The 18,419-nt window shown below is 42.9% G+C and overlaps 1 protein-coding gene across 3 annotated transcripts in view; it reads left to right on the top strand.

The window, feature by feature from the left end:
• USP9X (ubiquitin specific peptidase 9 X-linked) overlaps positions 1–18,419 on the top strand; it is a 342,688-nt gene that overhangs the window by 183,629 nt on the left and 140,640 nt on the right. For all 3 annotated transcript variants that reach the window (XM_068269855.1, XM_068269853.1, XM_068269854.1), the window contains 4 exons: positions 258–600; positions 4,409–4,504; positions 6,816–7,027; positions 14,617–14,857. In XM_068269855.1, coding sequence (XP_068125956.1) covers positions 258–600; positions 4,409–4,504; positions 6,816–7,027; positions 14,617–14,857 — 892 coding nt within the window. The remainder of the gene's footprint in view (positions 1–257; positions 601–4,408; positions 4,505–6,815; positions 7,028–14,616; positions 14,858–18,419) is intronic.

The raw sequence follows: 18,419 nt of genomic DNA, 5'->3' as shown, positions 1-18,419 counted from the left end.
TGCGAGGTACTGTGTACATCCATCCTAAGGAAACCTTTTGGTATTGATACAGTAGTGGTGTGAGCAGTTTACTTATTGCATGAAGTAAAAGTTTTTTTTAGATTTTTATAGATTAAATGTATTAATGTAACATCATTTTTTTCCCCTTTCACATTTTTTTTTACCATGTTGCGTCAGTTTGCCGTCTTATATCGTGTGACAGACTTTTGTAAGCCATACAATTACTTGACACATTTTTTTATTTTTTTTTATTTTAGATTTCTATTGAAGGATGGTCAGCTATGGCTTTGTGCACCCCAGGCTAAACAAATTTGGAAGTGCTTGGCTGAAAATGCAGTATACCTTTGTGACAGAGAAGCCTGTTTTAAGTGGTATTCCAAGCTTATGGGGGATGAGCCGGATCTGGACCCAGATATCAATAAAGACTTCTTTGAAAATAATGTGCTGCAGCTTGATCCATCCTTATTAACAGAGAACGGAATGAAATGTTTTGAACGCTTTTTTAAAGCTGTTAACTGTCGTGAAGGAAAACTTGTAGCAAAACGGAGAGCCTATATGATGGATGATTTGGAACTTATTGGGCTTGATTATCTCTGGCGAGTAAGTGATCTTACCATTTCAAAATAATACAGCTGTTTCAGTAGCATGCTGTCTATCTCGACAAAGCAAATAACTTGCTCATTGTAGGTAATGTATTTAAAAATGCCAGCCCTTTGGGTAAATCTTTTATTAACTTGTGAATAAAAAACTTGTTAAAATAAAGCATGGAAGAGCCAAAGGTATGGACAGTTAGATGGGAATAAGATATAAGAAGCATGCTACCTTTCTTTTTGTCAACAATTCTTCACTCCTTCATGAGTAGTGTTAGTTCCTAGCTTTGTGACTAGAAAGTGTTTTTAAATACCATACTGAGAAGTGCAGAAAACTTGCTTTGCAGGTTACATTTTAAAAATATTTTCCTATCTGTTGTGCTAAACGTCTGCTGCTAATACATCAGGGACACATTACATGTATTACAGTCCAGTTGCTTGGATTCCATTTTGTTTAACACTCCCATACCTAGTTCCAGAATTGCTGCCGGTGCTAAACTATGAAAGCAAAGCTAGCCATACATTGTTCAGTTATTGCTACCTTTTAATATTGATAATTTACCTGTTCTACCAAAGTTGTCCAGTAGATATTTGACAGTTTCATCAAAAATCTTGCGCAATAGCAGTTGAAATTTGTTTACTGCTTGATTTACTACAAAGCTTTGCATCCATTGCTCATTTTCAACTTCCTCCCATGTTTCCCCAGTGTGGCAGCATCGATTGCTCAATGTTTTGATCAAATGTTTTGATCATCCCTCGTTCAAAGTCATCTAAATCTTTCATCTTATCCATTTCGAGAGTAACTACTGTGATAACTACGTAGTCTGAAGCTGATTGTTCCTTTTATAAGTAAAGGGGCCCATACACTTACACGATTTCCCGCCGATATACAGCAGATTCTATCACTGTGATCGAATCTGCTGTGAAATCGTTGCGCAAATGCTGACCGAACGATCGATTTCCATCCGAAATCAATCGTTCCCGTCGATCTGGCCGTGCGGAAGATATTGCTCCATCGCTGGTGGGTCAGGAGTGCGTGGATAGCGACATTTGAATGACCGACACTAGCGGCAATACATTACCTGTTCCGCCAGTGCGTGTCCCCACTGTCCCTTCTCCGTGCTGGGCTCCGGTTGGCTTCACTTCCTGTCCTGACAGGAAGTTTAAACAGTAGAGCGCCCTCTACTGTTTAAACTTCCCCCGACTGGAAGTAAAGTGAATCAGGTAATTTACGCGGGGGGCGCGGCAGCAGGAGCTCCACAGATTGTAAATCGGTTTCATAGTGAAATCGATTTAAGATCTGTTTGCAGTGTAGGCAGCCTATAGATCCCTCTTTGATCAGATTCAATCACAGAGCGATCTATCTGCTAGTCGATCTGGTGGCAATCGACCAGTGTATGGCAGCCTTAACTCTGTATTGTTGCATCACTCTAGGTCACGGTTGGGCTGGTTTACTTTGAAATAAGGGGTGCCTTTTTTTGTTTTGTTTTGTTTTTTTGTTTTTTGCAAGTCCGTGTATGCTAGATTATAGCAGCTTTATCTACCTGATGTGAGAGCGCAGCCTACAGCTAACAGACATTTGGAGCAGGTTGGTTTGGGCTTTGGTTTGATTGTGGGTAGCTAAGTGACTCGAAGTGTGCCAAGTGTCAGAAATTGGTAATGTCCTTGATGCCATCTGAATTAAGTGTATTAGGGTATCAAAAATTTTGTGAAGTCCTATATTTTATAACCATAACCTCAATCCCTGGAAGTAGCCCTAATGCTAACATTAGCCTCTCTTATACGTAAAACTAACCTCTCCTCCACCTAAACCTCAAACTTCCAAACTGCAATACATGAAATGCACACAGCAGACAGGACTGCGCATGCGCAGTCTACAAGACTTACGGAGCTGCCAGTGGGAGAACGGAGGGAACCCAGAGGACGCAGAGGGGACCACACAGACTACAGGGGGCTGGAAAAGGCCCCAGGTAAGTAAAATTCTACAGAGTTAAGTACAGTTCAGGTGTGCTTTTAACAAAAAATGCAATGTAAAAAACGAAAAAGAAACGGTATTGGAGGCCAGCCAGCCTGACCTGTCCTGGAGCATTAGCAGCAGTAGTGTCCACTGTCAAGGGAGCATTAGCAGACGGCCACTATGCCTGAACCGTTGCATCCATGCCATGCTAGCTGGCTGAGCCATCATAGCCACTGCCTCCGGCCTTCTGCATGCAGACACCCAGATTAGCGGTGGCTGCACACTTCAGCTACAGCCACACACTGGGGCAACTAGGGAGGTCACTGGGACAACTACCTTTCATGCAGGCAGCCGGCCCAGCACACGGACCCCTGGGCTTCAGTTATCAGGCCCTGCACCCACAGCTGCGAGGCCCAGTTTATTAGTTGCACAGTACAGCCTGCCACATGGATCAATCAAGTAATGTGCTTGTGTACACCACAGCCCTTGATACCTGCAGCCTAGCAAAGCCTCCACGTAGTCCTGCTCTTCTCCAGCAGGCTGGTTTCAGGCAGTTTGGCAGCCCTTGCCCCACATGTCGGCAGGGACAGCCGCTGTAGCCAAGTGTCATCGGACATTCCACAGGGGACTTTGGCCAGGTCACCGTCGCGATCCCAAGGGTACTCTGTTTTTTTCCGTACTCCTTCTCTCCCTCTCTCCCTCTATTCTTCCCAAAGACACATTGCTGGGAATCTGAATCACTGCAGAACAGTTGCGTGCTGCAAAAACTGTTGCAGCTCCGCTCACAAAGCACTCAGATTCCTCCCTGGTCCTTCTCTACTATGTTCTATGCGTTGTGTATTTTCTACTTTGTTTATTTCTACTGTATGTATACTATGTTCTATGCTTTGTGCTTATGACTTCTAAGTATATGCTACTGTATGTTTGCTTCTAATCTGTCGTCTACTGTATGTTTACTGCACAATCACTGTACTTGGCGAAATATGATTGCGATTACTGATTGTTGAAGGATTAACATATATTTTGTTGTGCTGTGCAAATTAAGAAACAAACATGAGGCACTTAACGGCTGTGGAGTCATCTGACTCCTCAGTATATGAAACCTCTGACTCCAGGTACCCAAAATTGCTCCTATTCCTCGACTCAGACTCCTTAGGCTAATACTTAGCATGGCTGTGGAGTTGGCACAAAAATCATCAGATGACTCTGAATTTAATTACTCAAAAATTGCTCTGACTCCACAGCCCTGCATAATAATGCAGACAGTGGTATACACAAAAAATAGACTTTGGTACAAAATACAGAATTGGTAGACATAGTAATTACAGTGACAAGTAACTACAGTGACAATTCCATGACACCATAAAAAAAAATAATCCAAGACACAAAAGGGTCAGAGAGCCCTGCACTTATGAGCTTGCAATCTAAAGGAGTGGGGGGAACGAGGTGTAGTGGTATCCAAGATGCATACCTAGAGGCAGTGTGTTTTTCAGGCCAGCTATCTAGTAAGGAGTATAACTTGGCCACAGGTTGGAGGGGGTGGCCTAAGTTATAGTGTATGCTTGTTAGAAAAGTGAATTTTAAGGTTGATAATGTAGGCAGGTAATCGACATGACAGCATAGAATCCAAATGACTTTGTCACTTTTGTAGTTCTGCTGTCCGTAACAAACTCATTACAAACTACAGCCATATTGATTTTCAGCAGTTTTCAAGCAGTTTATATTTGCATTAAAATTTGCATTGCATCAATTAAGGATTATTTGCATCTCGTTGACATCACAGTTACAAGTAACAGGATCTGTTGTCAAACCATTTTAAAACCAGCTTTCTGACGGATTTTCTGTTATTTTAATATTGCAGGTTGTTATACAGGGTAGTGATGACATTGCAAGCCGAGCAATCGATCTTTTAAAGGAAATCTATACCAACCTTGGGCCAAGGTTACAAGTAAATCAGGTAACAATTGTTATTGGTATATATCTGGTAAACAAAAGATGAGTTATAAAACCATTTTCTTTTTCCATTTCATGTCAAGTGCCAATATTCAGTTTACCGTTTTAAATATGAAAAATCAAACTTTTTCAGTAAGTAGTATAACATATATAACAGTATAAGGTTTGGCCTTTGTGTTATCTTTTGTAGAAGGGGTTATAATAACTTTATTATTATTATTATTATTATTATTAGCCTCTTTAGAGAGAGCCTGAGCCGAAGCTCGGGATCAAAATCAAATACTCACCTTAACAGAGGGAAGCTTCAGGATCCTATTGAGGCTTCCCTCTCTACTCGGCTGTCCCCATCTCTGAGCGTGACTCCCCTCCAGATCGGGGCCGCTCTCCTTCTTGTCTTGCAGTGTTGGCTGCACAGTAGACACGCGAGCAAGGATGCACAGTAGCATGGAACCATCGGTTCCAGCTTACCTAACTTGCGCGGCCACAATGTGATAAGCAACAATGCATTATCGCTAATCTTTGGGGGATGGGGGGGCGGGCGCGCTCAGCAAAAGTCGTACATGCTTCTTTTTTCAGCATTTTTTTTCTAGTTCTCCTAGCATCTAGTGATAATCGAAGAAAAGTCACATGATGAATTCAAATTGCTTTTGCCTTTTCTGAGTTGCGGTGATTGAATTGATAAAGCGTAAACATTTGGCAAATCTTAATGTGGTTTTGAATTCTTAATGGAAGATCTCTCTTTAACTTCCTAGCCCAGAGACTGTTACTAAGAAACAGGAAATGGCAAAATCTTGCAACATCCTGATGGCTTTTTTTGGTGTTATAAATTTATGTTCAGTAACCATGCAATTGGAACAATCTGTTTATTGAAATCTCCCCATCTGAGGCAGAGGAAACAGTGAAAACCTGACAAGTCTTCTAGATCAGGGCTTTTCGAACTTTTCACAAATTGTACCATTTTTATCACATGAAAAATTGTAAGTACCAGCAGTGTGCCTGCGCAGTGGATTGGACCAGATCAGGATTGGCTGTTTCTGCTGAAGCCTGAGTGGAGAAACACTACTGCACATGCACTCGTGCCAACAAGGAGACCTTTGGGGGGTCCCAGTGCTGGATCCCCTTTACTGAGGAAGGGGGAAGCCTCTTTAGGATCGAGAGGCTTCCCTTTTTGAGAGAAGTACCCCCCAGGGGCACATTTTCCTACAGGTACACTTTAAAAAAAGGGGGGGGGGGCATATGGGAGGGGAATAGCAGGAGGCATTGGTGGGAAAAAGGATTGGATTAAAATTAGATTGCTAGACTACAGATTACTATTATTGGCAATCTGTAGGTAGATTACCAATAGCAGTACCCTTTCCAGTTCCTCCCTCCCTACCCTGCGTCAATATAGGTAGCCTCCCTTAGAGAGATGGGCAGTGACTCACTACAAAGTTGTTTTCCCCCTTGCTCACTCTTTGCTTTGCTGCCCTGCGGAATAGTTCAGACCTCAGATCAGTGGTACCTGGCCGCAATGAAGAGACGGCCAGATGAACGGTGCACAGTGACGGCGCCTATACAGGAAGTTAACATTGATGTATTTTTCTGTATTTGAAGTGTACCTGCTGTCACTGTACACCATTCACTTGGCTGTGTCTTCAACCCTGAGCTGAGGTCTGAAGTATGCAGCAGAGCGAGGAGCGAGCAAGGGGGAACCAAACTTTGTGGAGGCAGGACGGGACCAGGACAAGCAGCAGGCAGGCAATTAAGTGGCAGGCAAACCTTGATTGTACCACCTGGCCAACAGCGAAGTACCACTGGTGGTACGCATACCCCAGGTTGAAAATCCCAGTTCTAGAGCGTTCTCAGCCGAGATGGCAAATCAGGGCTGCCTCTGCCGAAAATCCAACGTGTACATCGGCCCTCGATGGCGGATTGACGTAGCCGAGGGCATTTTTTTTCCCCCCGGGCCACTCTGTGCCACTCAATTGCGCACATCGCCAGCGCTCGAATTAGTCATTGAGCGCCGCTATAGAAGTAATTCTTATTATGGCCTATGGTGGTGCCCAAATGATCAGCGCAGCTCTGCACCGAAATTAGCTGTCTCACCATCCTCCCTGAATAGCTACAGAGCATGTCCCACATGTCTTTATAGCCTTGGCCCTGAACTGTCGCTCCAGGAGTTTGCTAATTCCTCTCGGGCGACAGTCCTCATGTTTGTACACAGCTTTACCTCCATCGTTATGTATAAAACGTTAAAAAAAAAAAAATCATTGGCACCAACATATATACACATGTTATGTTTTTTTTTTTTTTTGTGTGTGTGTGTGAATATTTAGGTGGAAATCCATGAAGACTTCATTCAGTCTTGCTTTGATCGTTTGAAGGCCTCCTATGATACCCTGTGTGTATTGGATGGCGATAAAGACAGTATTAATTGTGCAAGACAAGAAGCAATAAGAATGGTGAGGGTATTAACTGTCCTGAAAGAGTACATAAATGAATGTGACAGTGACTACCACGAAGAGAGGACAATTTTACCCATGTCCAGGTATGCTTCTTAATACATAATGGAGTGTAAATTAGCTCAAACATGTAAAATATAAGCATGATATTAAAGTTAATAGGCAGTATTATCAGTGTCCTAAGTTTTCAAGCATCACTTTAATTTTGGATGTATCCTCATCTCGTTTCCTCTTTATTCTTTTAGATTGTAAGCTCACAAATGCAGGGTTCTCTCCTTTCTGAGCCTTGTAAGTTGCTGCCCATTTTGCTAATCTCCATACAACTGTCACTGTAGCTTATTATATATTGCCTACCATTTTTATATTTTGTACCTGTCTATTTTTATGCACCTGTTTGTTTTTGCTCTGTACAGTGCCATGGATGGTTTTATCTAAATCAATAATATAAATATTGGTAGGAGTTCTCTTTGCTATGGCTAAAGCTAAATACTCACCTGAAGATGTTCTCCCGAGCTCTGTCGCCCAAGTGATCAGATGCTGATCCCTGCTGGGTAACAATGCAGCCATGGCTCTGTACGTATGCTTAATCAGTCTCTGGCTGAGGGCACAAATGTTGCTATGGGGAGAGAAGGGGGAGGGATGGACGACAAGCACCTGCAGGAGAGTGACAAAAGATCAGCCGTTAAAAGATCTTTAGCGATCCTTTGTGCTGTGACTCGCTTCTGAATCGCGGCAAAATGCTGCAGGGAACACGTTTTGCGATTGCCGCTAGTCGCGAAGCGACCGGCGGCAATCGCGGCAGATATCACTGCCTTAGGTTAACATTGCCCTAGCTCTTTACAAAATAGAAATCACCCGCTAATCGCCCAAGCGAGAACGGGCCCTTATTCACGCTAAAAGCTGGCAGCTACCCTCTGCTGCAGCATACATATGAAATCGGCACCGGTAGACTTGGGCGCAGGACACAGCCTGTATGCGGCTGATACTGCTTCTGCTCAAGTCCAGGCCGCGTTAATCACTATTCCCCCCACAGGCCGCCATAGATAGTGAGGGAACGATATAATTCTGCTTCCAGCGACTGCTGGAGGCCGAATTATTTTTTTTAAGCAACTTCAGCTCCGTCTGACAGAGTGCCGCTATAGAAGTAATCCCCTTTATAGTATATGGTGGCGCCTGCTGCGCCCATATATTCCTGCGCTGAAAAGGACTGCTCCGCTGCTGCAGGTAAGCATGTATAGGGGAAACTCTACAGTGAACAAAGAGTGCACATGGATGGAAGTTTAGTTCAGGTTTGCTTTAATGCCTGCATTAAATGTGGTGCCTTTAATTTGAAAAAACAAGCATGGTTACCACAGTATGCATCTACTACAGTATTATATTCTTCTCATAGCTATTTACCTTAAAGTGTACCTGAGACGAATGGAGTCTCGGGTTTTATACTTGCCTGGGGCTTCCTCCAGCCCTCTTGAGCATGCTCGGTCCCTCAACATCTCCTTGGACTGCTCTTGTCCCCCACTGAGCGGTCCTATACTGTGGCCGAGTCGCATTTAGTTGTGCATGCGAGGCTCGGCCACGTGGTTTCCCCAGCCATGGTCCCGCAGGCGCAGAATGCTCCCAGCCCAGAAAGTGTGGCCGGGCCGCACATGCATGACAAAGCACTACTTGGGCACAGTATCAGGCTGTCCAGAAGGAGACAGGAGCGGTCCAGGGAGATGGCGATGGACCGTCCTCAAGGGGGCTGAGGAAGCCCCAGGAAAATGTAAAACCTGAGACTTTGTTCAGCTTAAGGTTTCCATTAACTTTTTTTTTTTCCCCTGCTTGGAAGCTGCCTTTTTATTGGTTAAATCCTCACTATGCAGAGATGCAGGGAGAATTCATAAGATTTTGGACATGCACCTTGGACTCAAATTAGATACAGTTCTCAGTCACACGGGGGCAGGTTTTTATCATTTCTGTGTTTGTAGAGGAGAAGCATCAGTCAGTGTGGCCACACATGATACAATAAAAAAATTGATTTTACGGCGATTCGATAAATGTGATTGGATCTCCCGAATAAATCGAAAGGTTTTTTTTTTTCATTCCACTGAAAAGTCCATATTTCCAGTTTTTTTTCCGGTACATTGGTCATATTTTTGAAATGTTACAATTATTCAGAAAAATGTATTGCAATTCTTAAATTTGAACAGATATTTAAAACATTGTACAGTGTGTGGCCACCTCTAGACAGAATTAAGCCCCACACTCATGAAAATCATTTCAGCTGGCTGACAATGAATATGTCATTGGATTAGCAGCTGGTGACAGTTGATCCATGCTTAGCAGAGCAACATGCAGAAGGGGAGGTAGGAGGAGAAGCAGGAGGTTCCCTGCAGCACTCTGGAAAGAGGCAGTGGCCCATATGCAATTCACTTTTTCACCTGAGTTTTCGCCTAGGGGATATATTTAAAGGGAACCTAAACTGAGAAGGATATGGGTTTTTCTTTTTAAAATACCAGTTGCCTGACTCTCCTGCTGATCCTGTGTCCCTAATACTTTCAGCCACAGCCCCTGTAGAAGCTTGCAGATCAGGTGCTCTGACTGAAGTCAGACTGGATTAGCTGCATGCTTGCTTCAGGTCTGTGAAACACGCACTACTGCAACCACAGAGATCAGCAGGACTGCCAGGCAACTGGTATTGTTTAAAAGAAAACATCCATATCCCTCTCAGGTTAGGTTCCTCTTAAATGTGTCAATAAAATGCCCTTTCAGCCACCAGAAAGCAAGAAAACACTCAAAATAATTTGGATAGTGCTTTTTTTTTTTTTTTACCTACTTTTTTTGTTACTTCTTTATTTGAAAAGTGCTGGAAAGTTATTTTAAATTGAAGATGAAAAATTATCTCCTAGGAGAAAACTCAGGTGAAAAAGTGAATTGCATATGGCCCAGTGCGTGGAAAAATGTTGACATGGAAAGCTTGAGTTGCTTGTGTTTTTTAAATGGTGCAGGAAGGTTGGGATCCTGGCACAGTCATTAGAATGATAGCCTGTAAAAGCTATGTTTTAGATGTAGTGTAAACTCAAGTGATTGTGAAACATATGAAGCTATTTACATCTACACTGGACATCGTAAAATTATTGAACATTTTTTGTGTTAATTGAAATGTCTTTTTTGAAGACTTTACTTTATGTTTAGAAAGGTGTGCAACCAATTAGCGGCAATGCGCCACATTAAAATGTCCCATTTGCCACTGTTAATGGCAACAGGATGTTTTAATGCATTATGCTGCATACACACTTGAGATAAAAGTCTCTGGAAAAGGCAAGATCACAGACCAATTTTACTCCATTCCATGTAGTATGAGAGCCATACTCTACACAGTCTATTCTATTGAGCTGAACTCCCCATCAGATAAAATCTTTGCAAGATGCTGCACACAAAGATTGCCCGTACACATTCAAAAGATCAGTATCTGCAAAAGATCTCTTCCTGCAATAGATCCATTCCTGCAAAATGCATTCATAGTCTATGAGATCTGCAGATCATCATACACACCTTGTTTAACAGGCAATCATCTGCAGATCATCTGCAGATCAGATCCACCAGGATGGATTTTCAGATCTGCAGATGATTGCCAGATATGCAGATGAAGTCTGTTAAACAAGGTGTGTATGATGATCTGCAGATCTCATAGACTATGAATGCATTTTGCAGGAATGGATCTATTGCAGGAAGAGATCTTTTGCAGATAATGATCTTTTGAATGTGTACGGGCAATCTTTGTGTGCAGCATCTTGCAAAGATTTTATCTGATGGGGAGTGCAGCTCCATAGAATAGACTGTGTAAGTATGGCTCTCATACTACATGGAATGGGGTAAAATTGGTCTGTGATCTTGCCTTTTCCAGAGACTTTTATCTCAAATGTGTATGCAGCATTACTTGTTGCTGCTCCCACCTTGCAAACCCATTGAGGACTGACACATCTTGTGCTAATCACAGTGTCTGTAAGAGAATGACCATGGCTTTAATGAGAAGCCAATGATCATTCCTGTATCAACACTGAACAAGCACACAGAATAGTGTGTGTGTAGGGACATCTAGTGGTAAAAAACAGAATGCATTAGATATCACACTTTACACTATATCAATTAGATAAAAATAAATTAATCCCTTCTCCCTCCCTCCCCTGCACCCCCCCCCCCCCCCCCGTTGTTACTAAAGTTAAATAAAAAGTAAATAGTTACATTAGGGGCTCTATCAATAATTATACGCCCTTATTTGTCATGAGCATATATTACTTTTGTTTGTACAAAGTACAAAAAACTGAAAGCAGAAAAAAATAGACCTGTATTTCAAATTAATGTTTGTCCTAGGGACATACATTGTACTAAGGACATCATTTAAACATTTTAATAACCAGGACAAATGGGCAAATAAGATGTGTGGTTTTTATTTACAGTAGCATAGGTTATTTTAAAACTATAGGGGATGGAATTGGAGTAATGGTGTATTTTCATTTTTGCCTGGTTTTCCCTTGAAAATAGAATATAAAGTAATTACGGATATAACCTCCAGAAAGCCTAATTTGTGGTGAAAAAAACCCAAGATAAAGATCATTTCAGTGTGATAAATAGTGATCGTTATTTGCAAATGAAAGGGAGGAGCAATAACAGGTGAAAATTGCTCTGGTCCAATAGGGTAAATACCCCTTGGTGGTGAAGTGGTTAAATAGAAAAGGAACAACTGAGCTGTAATTAGAAAAGGTAAGCCTTCCTCTGTTCTCTAATTGAGCTAAATGTGTGGTAGCCATACAGAGAGAGGTATGGGCACTGACGCTCGCTCAGGTACTACAGGCTGTCATGCTGCACTTTGTAGGTAGTCTGTGGGAGAGTCATATTATCTGGGCAAGCAAAGCTTTCTCAATTTCTGTAACGCAGCCCCAATTTTAGTTCTACGTAGGCTAATTGGAACGCTCAATCATACTGCTTTAAGGCACTGGTGTAGAGGGACATTATGAAAGGGACAAGGTCCCATTTATTTCCTTCCTCTGGTAATTTACGTGTGTGTTTGTATATGTAATAAAAGCCTACTATAGTGGACTTCAAGGGACCTGGCCAAGTAGTTTACTTTAAAAATAGGTCATATATTGCAGTGTTCTCCCCAGGACTAATTAGGTGGGCGGGCCGCCCAGCTGTTTTGAAACCCCGCCTGCCTCGCACTGCAGGAGCGCTCCTCTGCCTGTGTGACCTCCTGGTAAAAGATTAACCGTAATTGGCTGGGCGAGATGTAAGGGGTTGAGCACTGAAATTCTCTGAAATCTATGGGGCGGTTGATAGCTAAACTGTCTATACCCGTCACCCGCTATAACAGAAAGCGTCTTCTAGTTTGCTGGCTTCCTGTGTCTGCATTGCATTCACATCTGTTAACTTGCAGGCAGCTCAGCTAGTGGAGGCGGCACATGTGAGCGGAGCACAGGCATACTAGTCTTTTGTGACTTGAGGTTGGGGAGAGGGCCTGAAGCTGCACACTCTCTCTCCCTTCCTCCGAGCGAATCCACACAGCTTCTCTCCTCTTTCCTGGCTTTACGAATGTCAACAGCCCGTCCCATCCCTTCCAGGCAGCTCCAGCTATGATAGGGCAGTGCACGGCAATGAGTTTTGTCGCCCCGCCCCCCTCTGTTTCCCGGCTGTTTAGCTCCTCTGATGTATGCCTCGCTGATGCTGGGAGACGTTCAGAGCTCTGCATATGAACTGATTATCGCCCTTACACTGGTATTGGACCTCTGCTAATGTGCACTAAGGAGCAGGAGCTTTTTTTCTCTGATATAGTGCAGAGAGTGCACGGAGCTTTCAAGCTAGGGGACCTGGGAAAACAAACATTGACGGCAGTCAGCTGCAATTTAGATTAGCTGACTTGCTGTCAATAGAGGTTGCTGCTGAATGCTGTCTGTCTCAGCCTGCCTGCTTGGTTGCCCTTAAAGAGAATCTGTATTGTTAAAATCGCACAAAAGTAAACATACCAGTGCGTTAGGGGACATCTCCTATTACCCTCTGTCACAATTTCGCCGCTCCCCGCCGCATTAAAAGTGGTTAAAACAATTTTAAAAAGTTTGTTTATAAACAAACAAAATGGCCACCAAAACAGGAAGTAGGTTGATGTACAGTATGTCCACACATAGAAAATACATCCATACACAAGCAGGCTGTATACACCATTCCTTTTGAATCTCAAGAGATCATTGTGTGTTTCTTTCCCCCTGCAGTTCTCATGCACTGAAGTTTCAGGCTGCTCGTTTCTTCCTGCAAACAGCTTTGCCCTTGTCTGTAATTCCTCAGTATGTGAAAGCCCAGCCAGCTCAGAGGATGATTTATCCAGCTTGTAAAAGATAAGAGAGAAGAGAGAAGCTGCCGTAATCTAAATACACAGGCAGTGTGCATAGAGGGGCCTGGAAGGGGGAGTTCATAGCAGAACCACAACACTGAAGAACTTGGCAGCCTTCCAGACACAGGCCGACAAGTCTGACAGGGAAAAGATACATTGATTTATTACAGAGACTGAGATAGCAGAAAGTGCTGCAGTAAGCCAGAACAGATTAGAATAGCTTTTGGAACTTGTAGAAAGATAAAAAACAGGATGCAATTTTTGTTACGGAGTCTCTTTAAGATGTAAAGTGCCCATGCATTACTTGATTTTCAGCATCTGGCAGATTCAATCACAGTGATCGAATCTGCCAGAGTTCAGTTTTGAGAACTTGGTCTAGGGTAGTAAAAATTACAAATCCTAGCTGTGCTAGTTGGGCAAAGTCCGTGAAAAGTTGCCCACTACTGCAAAAAAAAAAGTAAATATGGAACATAGATCCTGTGTTGAAGGTATTGTGCAGTTGGCTTGAAAGGGCAGTGTGTGTGTGTGTGTGTGTGGGGGGGGGGAGTCTTGCAGAGTTCACGTGCATGTCATTTCATATGGATGTTATTTACTGCTGGGGTCGAGGGGTATTGCAGATAATTTAGTATGATACTGACCTCTGTTTACTATCTGCAATATCTCTCGACCCCAGCAGCAAATAACATCCATATGAGAATGCAACAATCCCCCCCTCTTTTATGAAATGCAACAAACACACCTGTATGAAACATGAAATGAACTCCCAAATTGAATGCAATGATAACCCCAGTATGAAATGCACCTATAAGACCCATATTCAGTCTTCTCCCCATGCTCTTTTAGCTGGGTGCTTCACCGGGCTCATTTTGGTGAGCACCCGGCTGTCATCAGCTCGGCTTCTCATACTCCTCCTTGCATTCCCCCCTCTCGCACCACTGGGCTACTTTTTCATGCCACCCGGCTGGAAAAAAAATTCTGGGGAGAACACTGTATTGTACATCATGCTCAGGACCTGGGGACAGAGTTTACTATAGCCAGAGGTTTCTTTATCAGTTTATAACAAGATTCTACTGTAATTCCAACTTGAATGCAAATTATTGTAAGCTGTATACAGGTGGGATTTGGGCCGCTCTGAATTAGCAGGGATTGCACTTGATTGGCCCGTTGGACACAATTTACATGAAATTTTCTTTGCGAGTCAGCAGCAAGAAAAGTGAATGGAGTAATAACTGGGTGCCTGAGGTTGACCACTACAAGATTATTAATGGGAAACTTTTGTGGAATTACTATTTGAACATGCTACATATTTTCTTGTAGGGCTTTTCGAGGCAAACACATCACCCTCGTTGTGCGATTTCCGAACCAAGGCCGACAGGTGGAAGATTTGGATATTTGGTCACATACAAATGACACGATAGGTTCAGTTCGTCGATGCATCCTAAACCGAATCAAAGCCAACAGTGCACATACAAAAGTTGAACTTTTCATTGGTGGAGAACTTGTAGATCCTTCTGAAGACAGAAAACTGATTGGCCAGTTAAATTTAAAGGATAAAACGGTATGTTTGAGGTGTTTTTTTTGTTTGTTTTGTTTTTTAATTTTTTATGCTGATGGATTAGGCTCTGTACCCACTTGCAGCAGAAATGTACCCATTCAGTATGTTTTCTGCAGCTCCCAGAAAAACCGGGTGTGTGGACCCAATTACTAAAGCAAGTGAGAATAAAAATAAATAAAAAAATACTTAAAGCGGATCCGAAATGAAAAACGAACTATAACAAGTAACTTGTCTATCTTATCTAAAGTTTAGATAGTTTACACAGCAAATCTAGCTGCAAACAGCTTTAATAGAAATGATTATTTCTTCCTGTTATACAATGACAGCAGCCATGTTGTTTGTAAACACTACACAGAGACAGGCTTATCTGTATCTTGAGCAAAAAAACCCTAATCCCCCCTCCCTCCTCCCCTCTGCCTCTGAAATCAATGGCTAGTAACACCTCCTCCTGCCCAGACTGAGCTCCCATGAGCCCTTGCTACTACCAAGGCTCTCTGAAAACCTGCGGGCATGGTTTATTTAGTTTATAGGGAATTAGAGTATTAAAACAAAAACAAAAAAGTATTTGGCTTGAGGAATGCCCTATAAACAATAGGAAAGGAACACAATTATGCAATGAGTAAAAGTTCACCTCGGATCCACTTTAAGGAGAAGGAAGGCTCTGGGTCCTATAGAGCAGTGTTTCCCCAACCCTGTCCTCAGAGCCCACCAACATTGCATGTTTTGTGGAAATCCACAGAGGTGGTTAATCAACTCTGCTGAGACACTAATTACCTCATCTGTGAATGTAGGTTGGTTTTCTGCAAAACATACTGTTGGTGGACCTTAAGAACAGGGTTGGGGAACTCTTCTATAGAGCCTGCCCGTTCTCCTCACGGTGTCCTCATTCCCCCACAGGCTCCTCCATTTGAATCTCCCCTGAAGGAGACTTCAGCAGTCTTCGAAAGCACTTGGGTTTCCGAAGACCGACAGCTCTGTACTGTGCACGCGTGAGAGAGGGCACTCGCGGGTGCGCAGTATGGATCGGCCAGTCTTCGCTTCTGCTTCCGAAGCCAGCCAAACCCGGAAGAGAACGACAGTAGAATGCTAACGGGGAACACTGAGACCGGGAAGGCTCTATAGGACCCTTCCCTCTCCTTAGGTGAGTATCTGTTTTTTTATTTTCACTTCAGTCTCTCTCCCTTTAAAAATGAGGTCCACTTGTTAGATAAATTGATCCGTGTGCCACAAGGCAGAATCCCAACTTGCTCTGTTTTTCAGGACGATAGGATGCATTGCCTGTAGCCACCTACAGTGCTAACACATCTGTCCCAAAGTGACGAGAAAACAGTGGACACTGAACTGTCTGCTTCGCCTTTGACCCGTCACAAGTGGAAACCAGGCCTTACAGATCCTTTCATGGATATGAAATGCAGTTAAAATTATTAAAACTATAAGCCATTAAAGGAATACTTAAGTTAGGGGGAAAAAATGCAGTTTTACTTACCTGGGACTTCCACCGGCCCGTTGCAGTCGGCCTGTGCCCACGCCGGTACTCTAGGATCCTCCGGTCCCCCGATGTGAATTAGTTTCACTTTTTGGCGACTGAGCCTGTCGCCAGCCACGATGCCTGCGCGGCCCTGGCTGCGCATCCTCGTTCAGGCTCCTATCGCCAGGAGCTTCCTGCGCGGGCGCAATAGAAATTTTCTCATACTGCGCAGGAAGCTCCTAGCGACAGGAGTGCGAATGACGACGCGAGTGGCCATGGCTGCGCAGGCACAGTGGCTGGCGACAAGCTCAGTCAATGAAACTGAGCCACGCCTGGGGACCTTGAAGATCCTAGAGTACTGGTGCAGGCACAGGCCGACTGCAACGGGTCAGTAGAAGCCCCAGGTAAGTTAAACTGCATTTTTTTTAAAACCTAACTTAAGATTCCCTTTTAAATCTGGAGCAAAGGTGAAACTGTTGTTGATAGGAGCCTGTCAGTTTATAAAAGGAATATAATTGCCATGTATGTGAACTGCTTGTTTTTTCTAACATTTATAAATGTGTTAACTTGAAGGTCCACTATTGCAAATAAGTACATTTGTATGTTTTTTTCATATATGATGTACATTTGTTCTAGAGTTAATAGCAGCATAGATTTTTTTTTTCCTATTTTACCATCAATTGAATTGAATAATTCACAGCTTTGACAGATTTTAGACCATTTAATCTCCTTATTGGGGATTTTCAGGGTTTTAGTCCAACTGAGAAGGTTTGTTGCAAGTGAGTAGGGAGGCCAACTGGCATCTTTGTATACATTCTGTCCATGGGGTGCTTTGGGGATTCTCAATGTCCACTTCATGGACTGGTTGTATATAAAGATGCTAATTTGTCTCCCTACTTATTAGCACACAAACTTTTCAATAGGACTAAAACCCTAAGAATCCCCATTGAGGAGATGGACTAGTCCAGTGATGGCTAACCTTGGCACTCCAGCTGTGGTGGAACTACAAGTCCCATGAAGCAGTGCAATACTCTGACAGCTCTCAGCATTACTTGGGGAGTCAAAGGCATGATGGGATTTGTAGTTTTGTCACAGCTGGAGTGCCAAGATTAGCCGTCATTGGACTAGTCCAAAACCTGTCTGATTTTTACTACCTACCGTAAATTACAGGAACATGGGGAAAAATAATTTTATAGTGCAATTAACTCTGGGAGATGTGTACATTTTATATGTATGTGTGCGTTTTAAATTTTACAATATTTCACAAACGTGGCCCTAAAGTTAAATTGTACTTTGTAAGTTTACATGGGGGTTGTACTGTTTTAACAGACTGTATTGTTTTCTTTGTAATGTGTATAATGATTCTCCTACCCTTTAAAGTGATTGCATTTACTATGAAAAGAATAAGTGAGAACCTTCATAGAAAAATCTGTAATCTTTGTACATTTTTTTAAGTAATACCCAAGGGGAAATGTCTATATTAAATGGAGGATACAGTGGGCGGTTGTCCTCCTTCTTACTACACCTCCCGTTCATTGCCATCCTCCTCCTTTCGTCTGTAACTGGCCCCATTAGTGCATACAAGTTTGTCAAGTTGCCCACTACCACGCATGCCCAGGCCCAGCTTTTCACCTCCTTGACTGTGCCATGAATGCTTTGTGCATTATGTTAAATCTCTTTGCTGTCCATATGCTGAATGCTCCCGACCACGGTCTTTGCGTAGCCCAGGTTTGTCAAACCGGTCCTTCGAGGGCTGAGGTCCTCATATTTTTGACACAGGTCAAATTAATTGATGGGTCTGAATCGGGAAAGGTGTCATCCATCAGGTAGAACACATTCCTCTTTCTCATGTCATCCTAAACACTGGCATGGATCTGTCCCTCCAGGCCTGGAGTTCAACACCTGTGGGGTAGCCCAACACTAGTTCTCTCTCACATGTCATCGTGTATATAAATACATTTAACATAGTTTGAATTGAACACCCTTTTCTCTTTTTGAAGATACATAATCATTGCTACACAATAACTTATTTGGTTCTAATGAGTAATGGACATTTTGTAGGCATTTTATAAGTACATATAATCTACTTTATTTAGC

This window comes from Hyperolius riggenbachi, chromosome 2 (assembly GCF_040937935.1).
Source record: "Hyperolius riggenbachi isolate aHypRig1 chromosome 2, aHypRig1.pri, whole genome shotgun sequence".
Taxonomy (NCBI): domain Eukaryota; kingdom Metazoa; phylum Chordata; class Amphibia; order Anura; family Hyperoliidae; genus Hyperolius; species Hyperolius riggenbachi.
The sequence above is the reverse complement of the archived record's forward strand: the minus strand, read 5'-3'. Positions and strand labels throughout refer to the sequence as shown.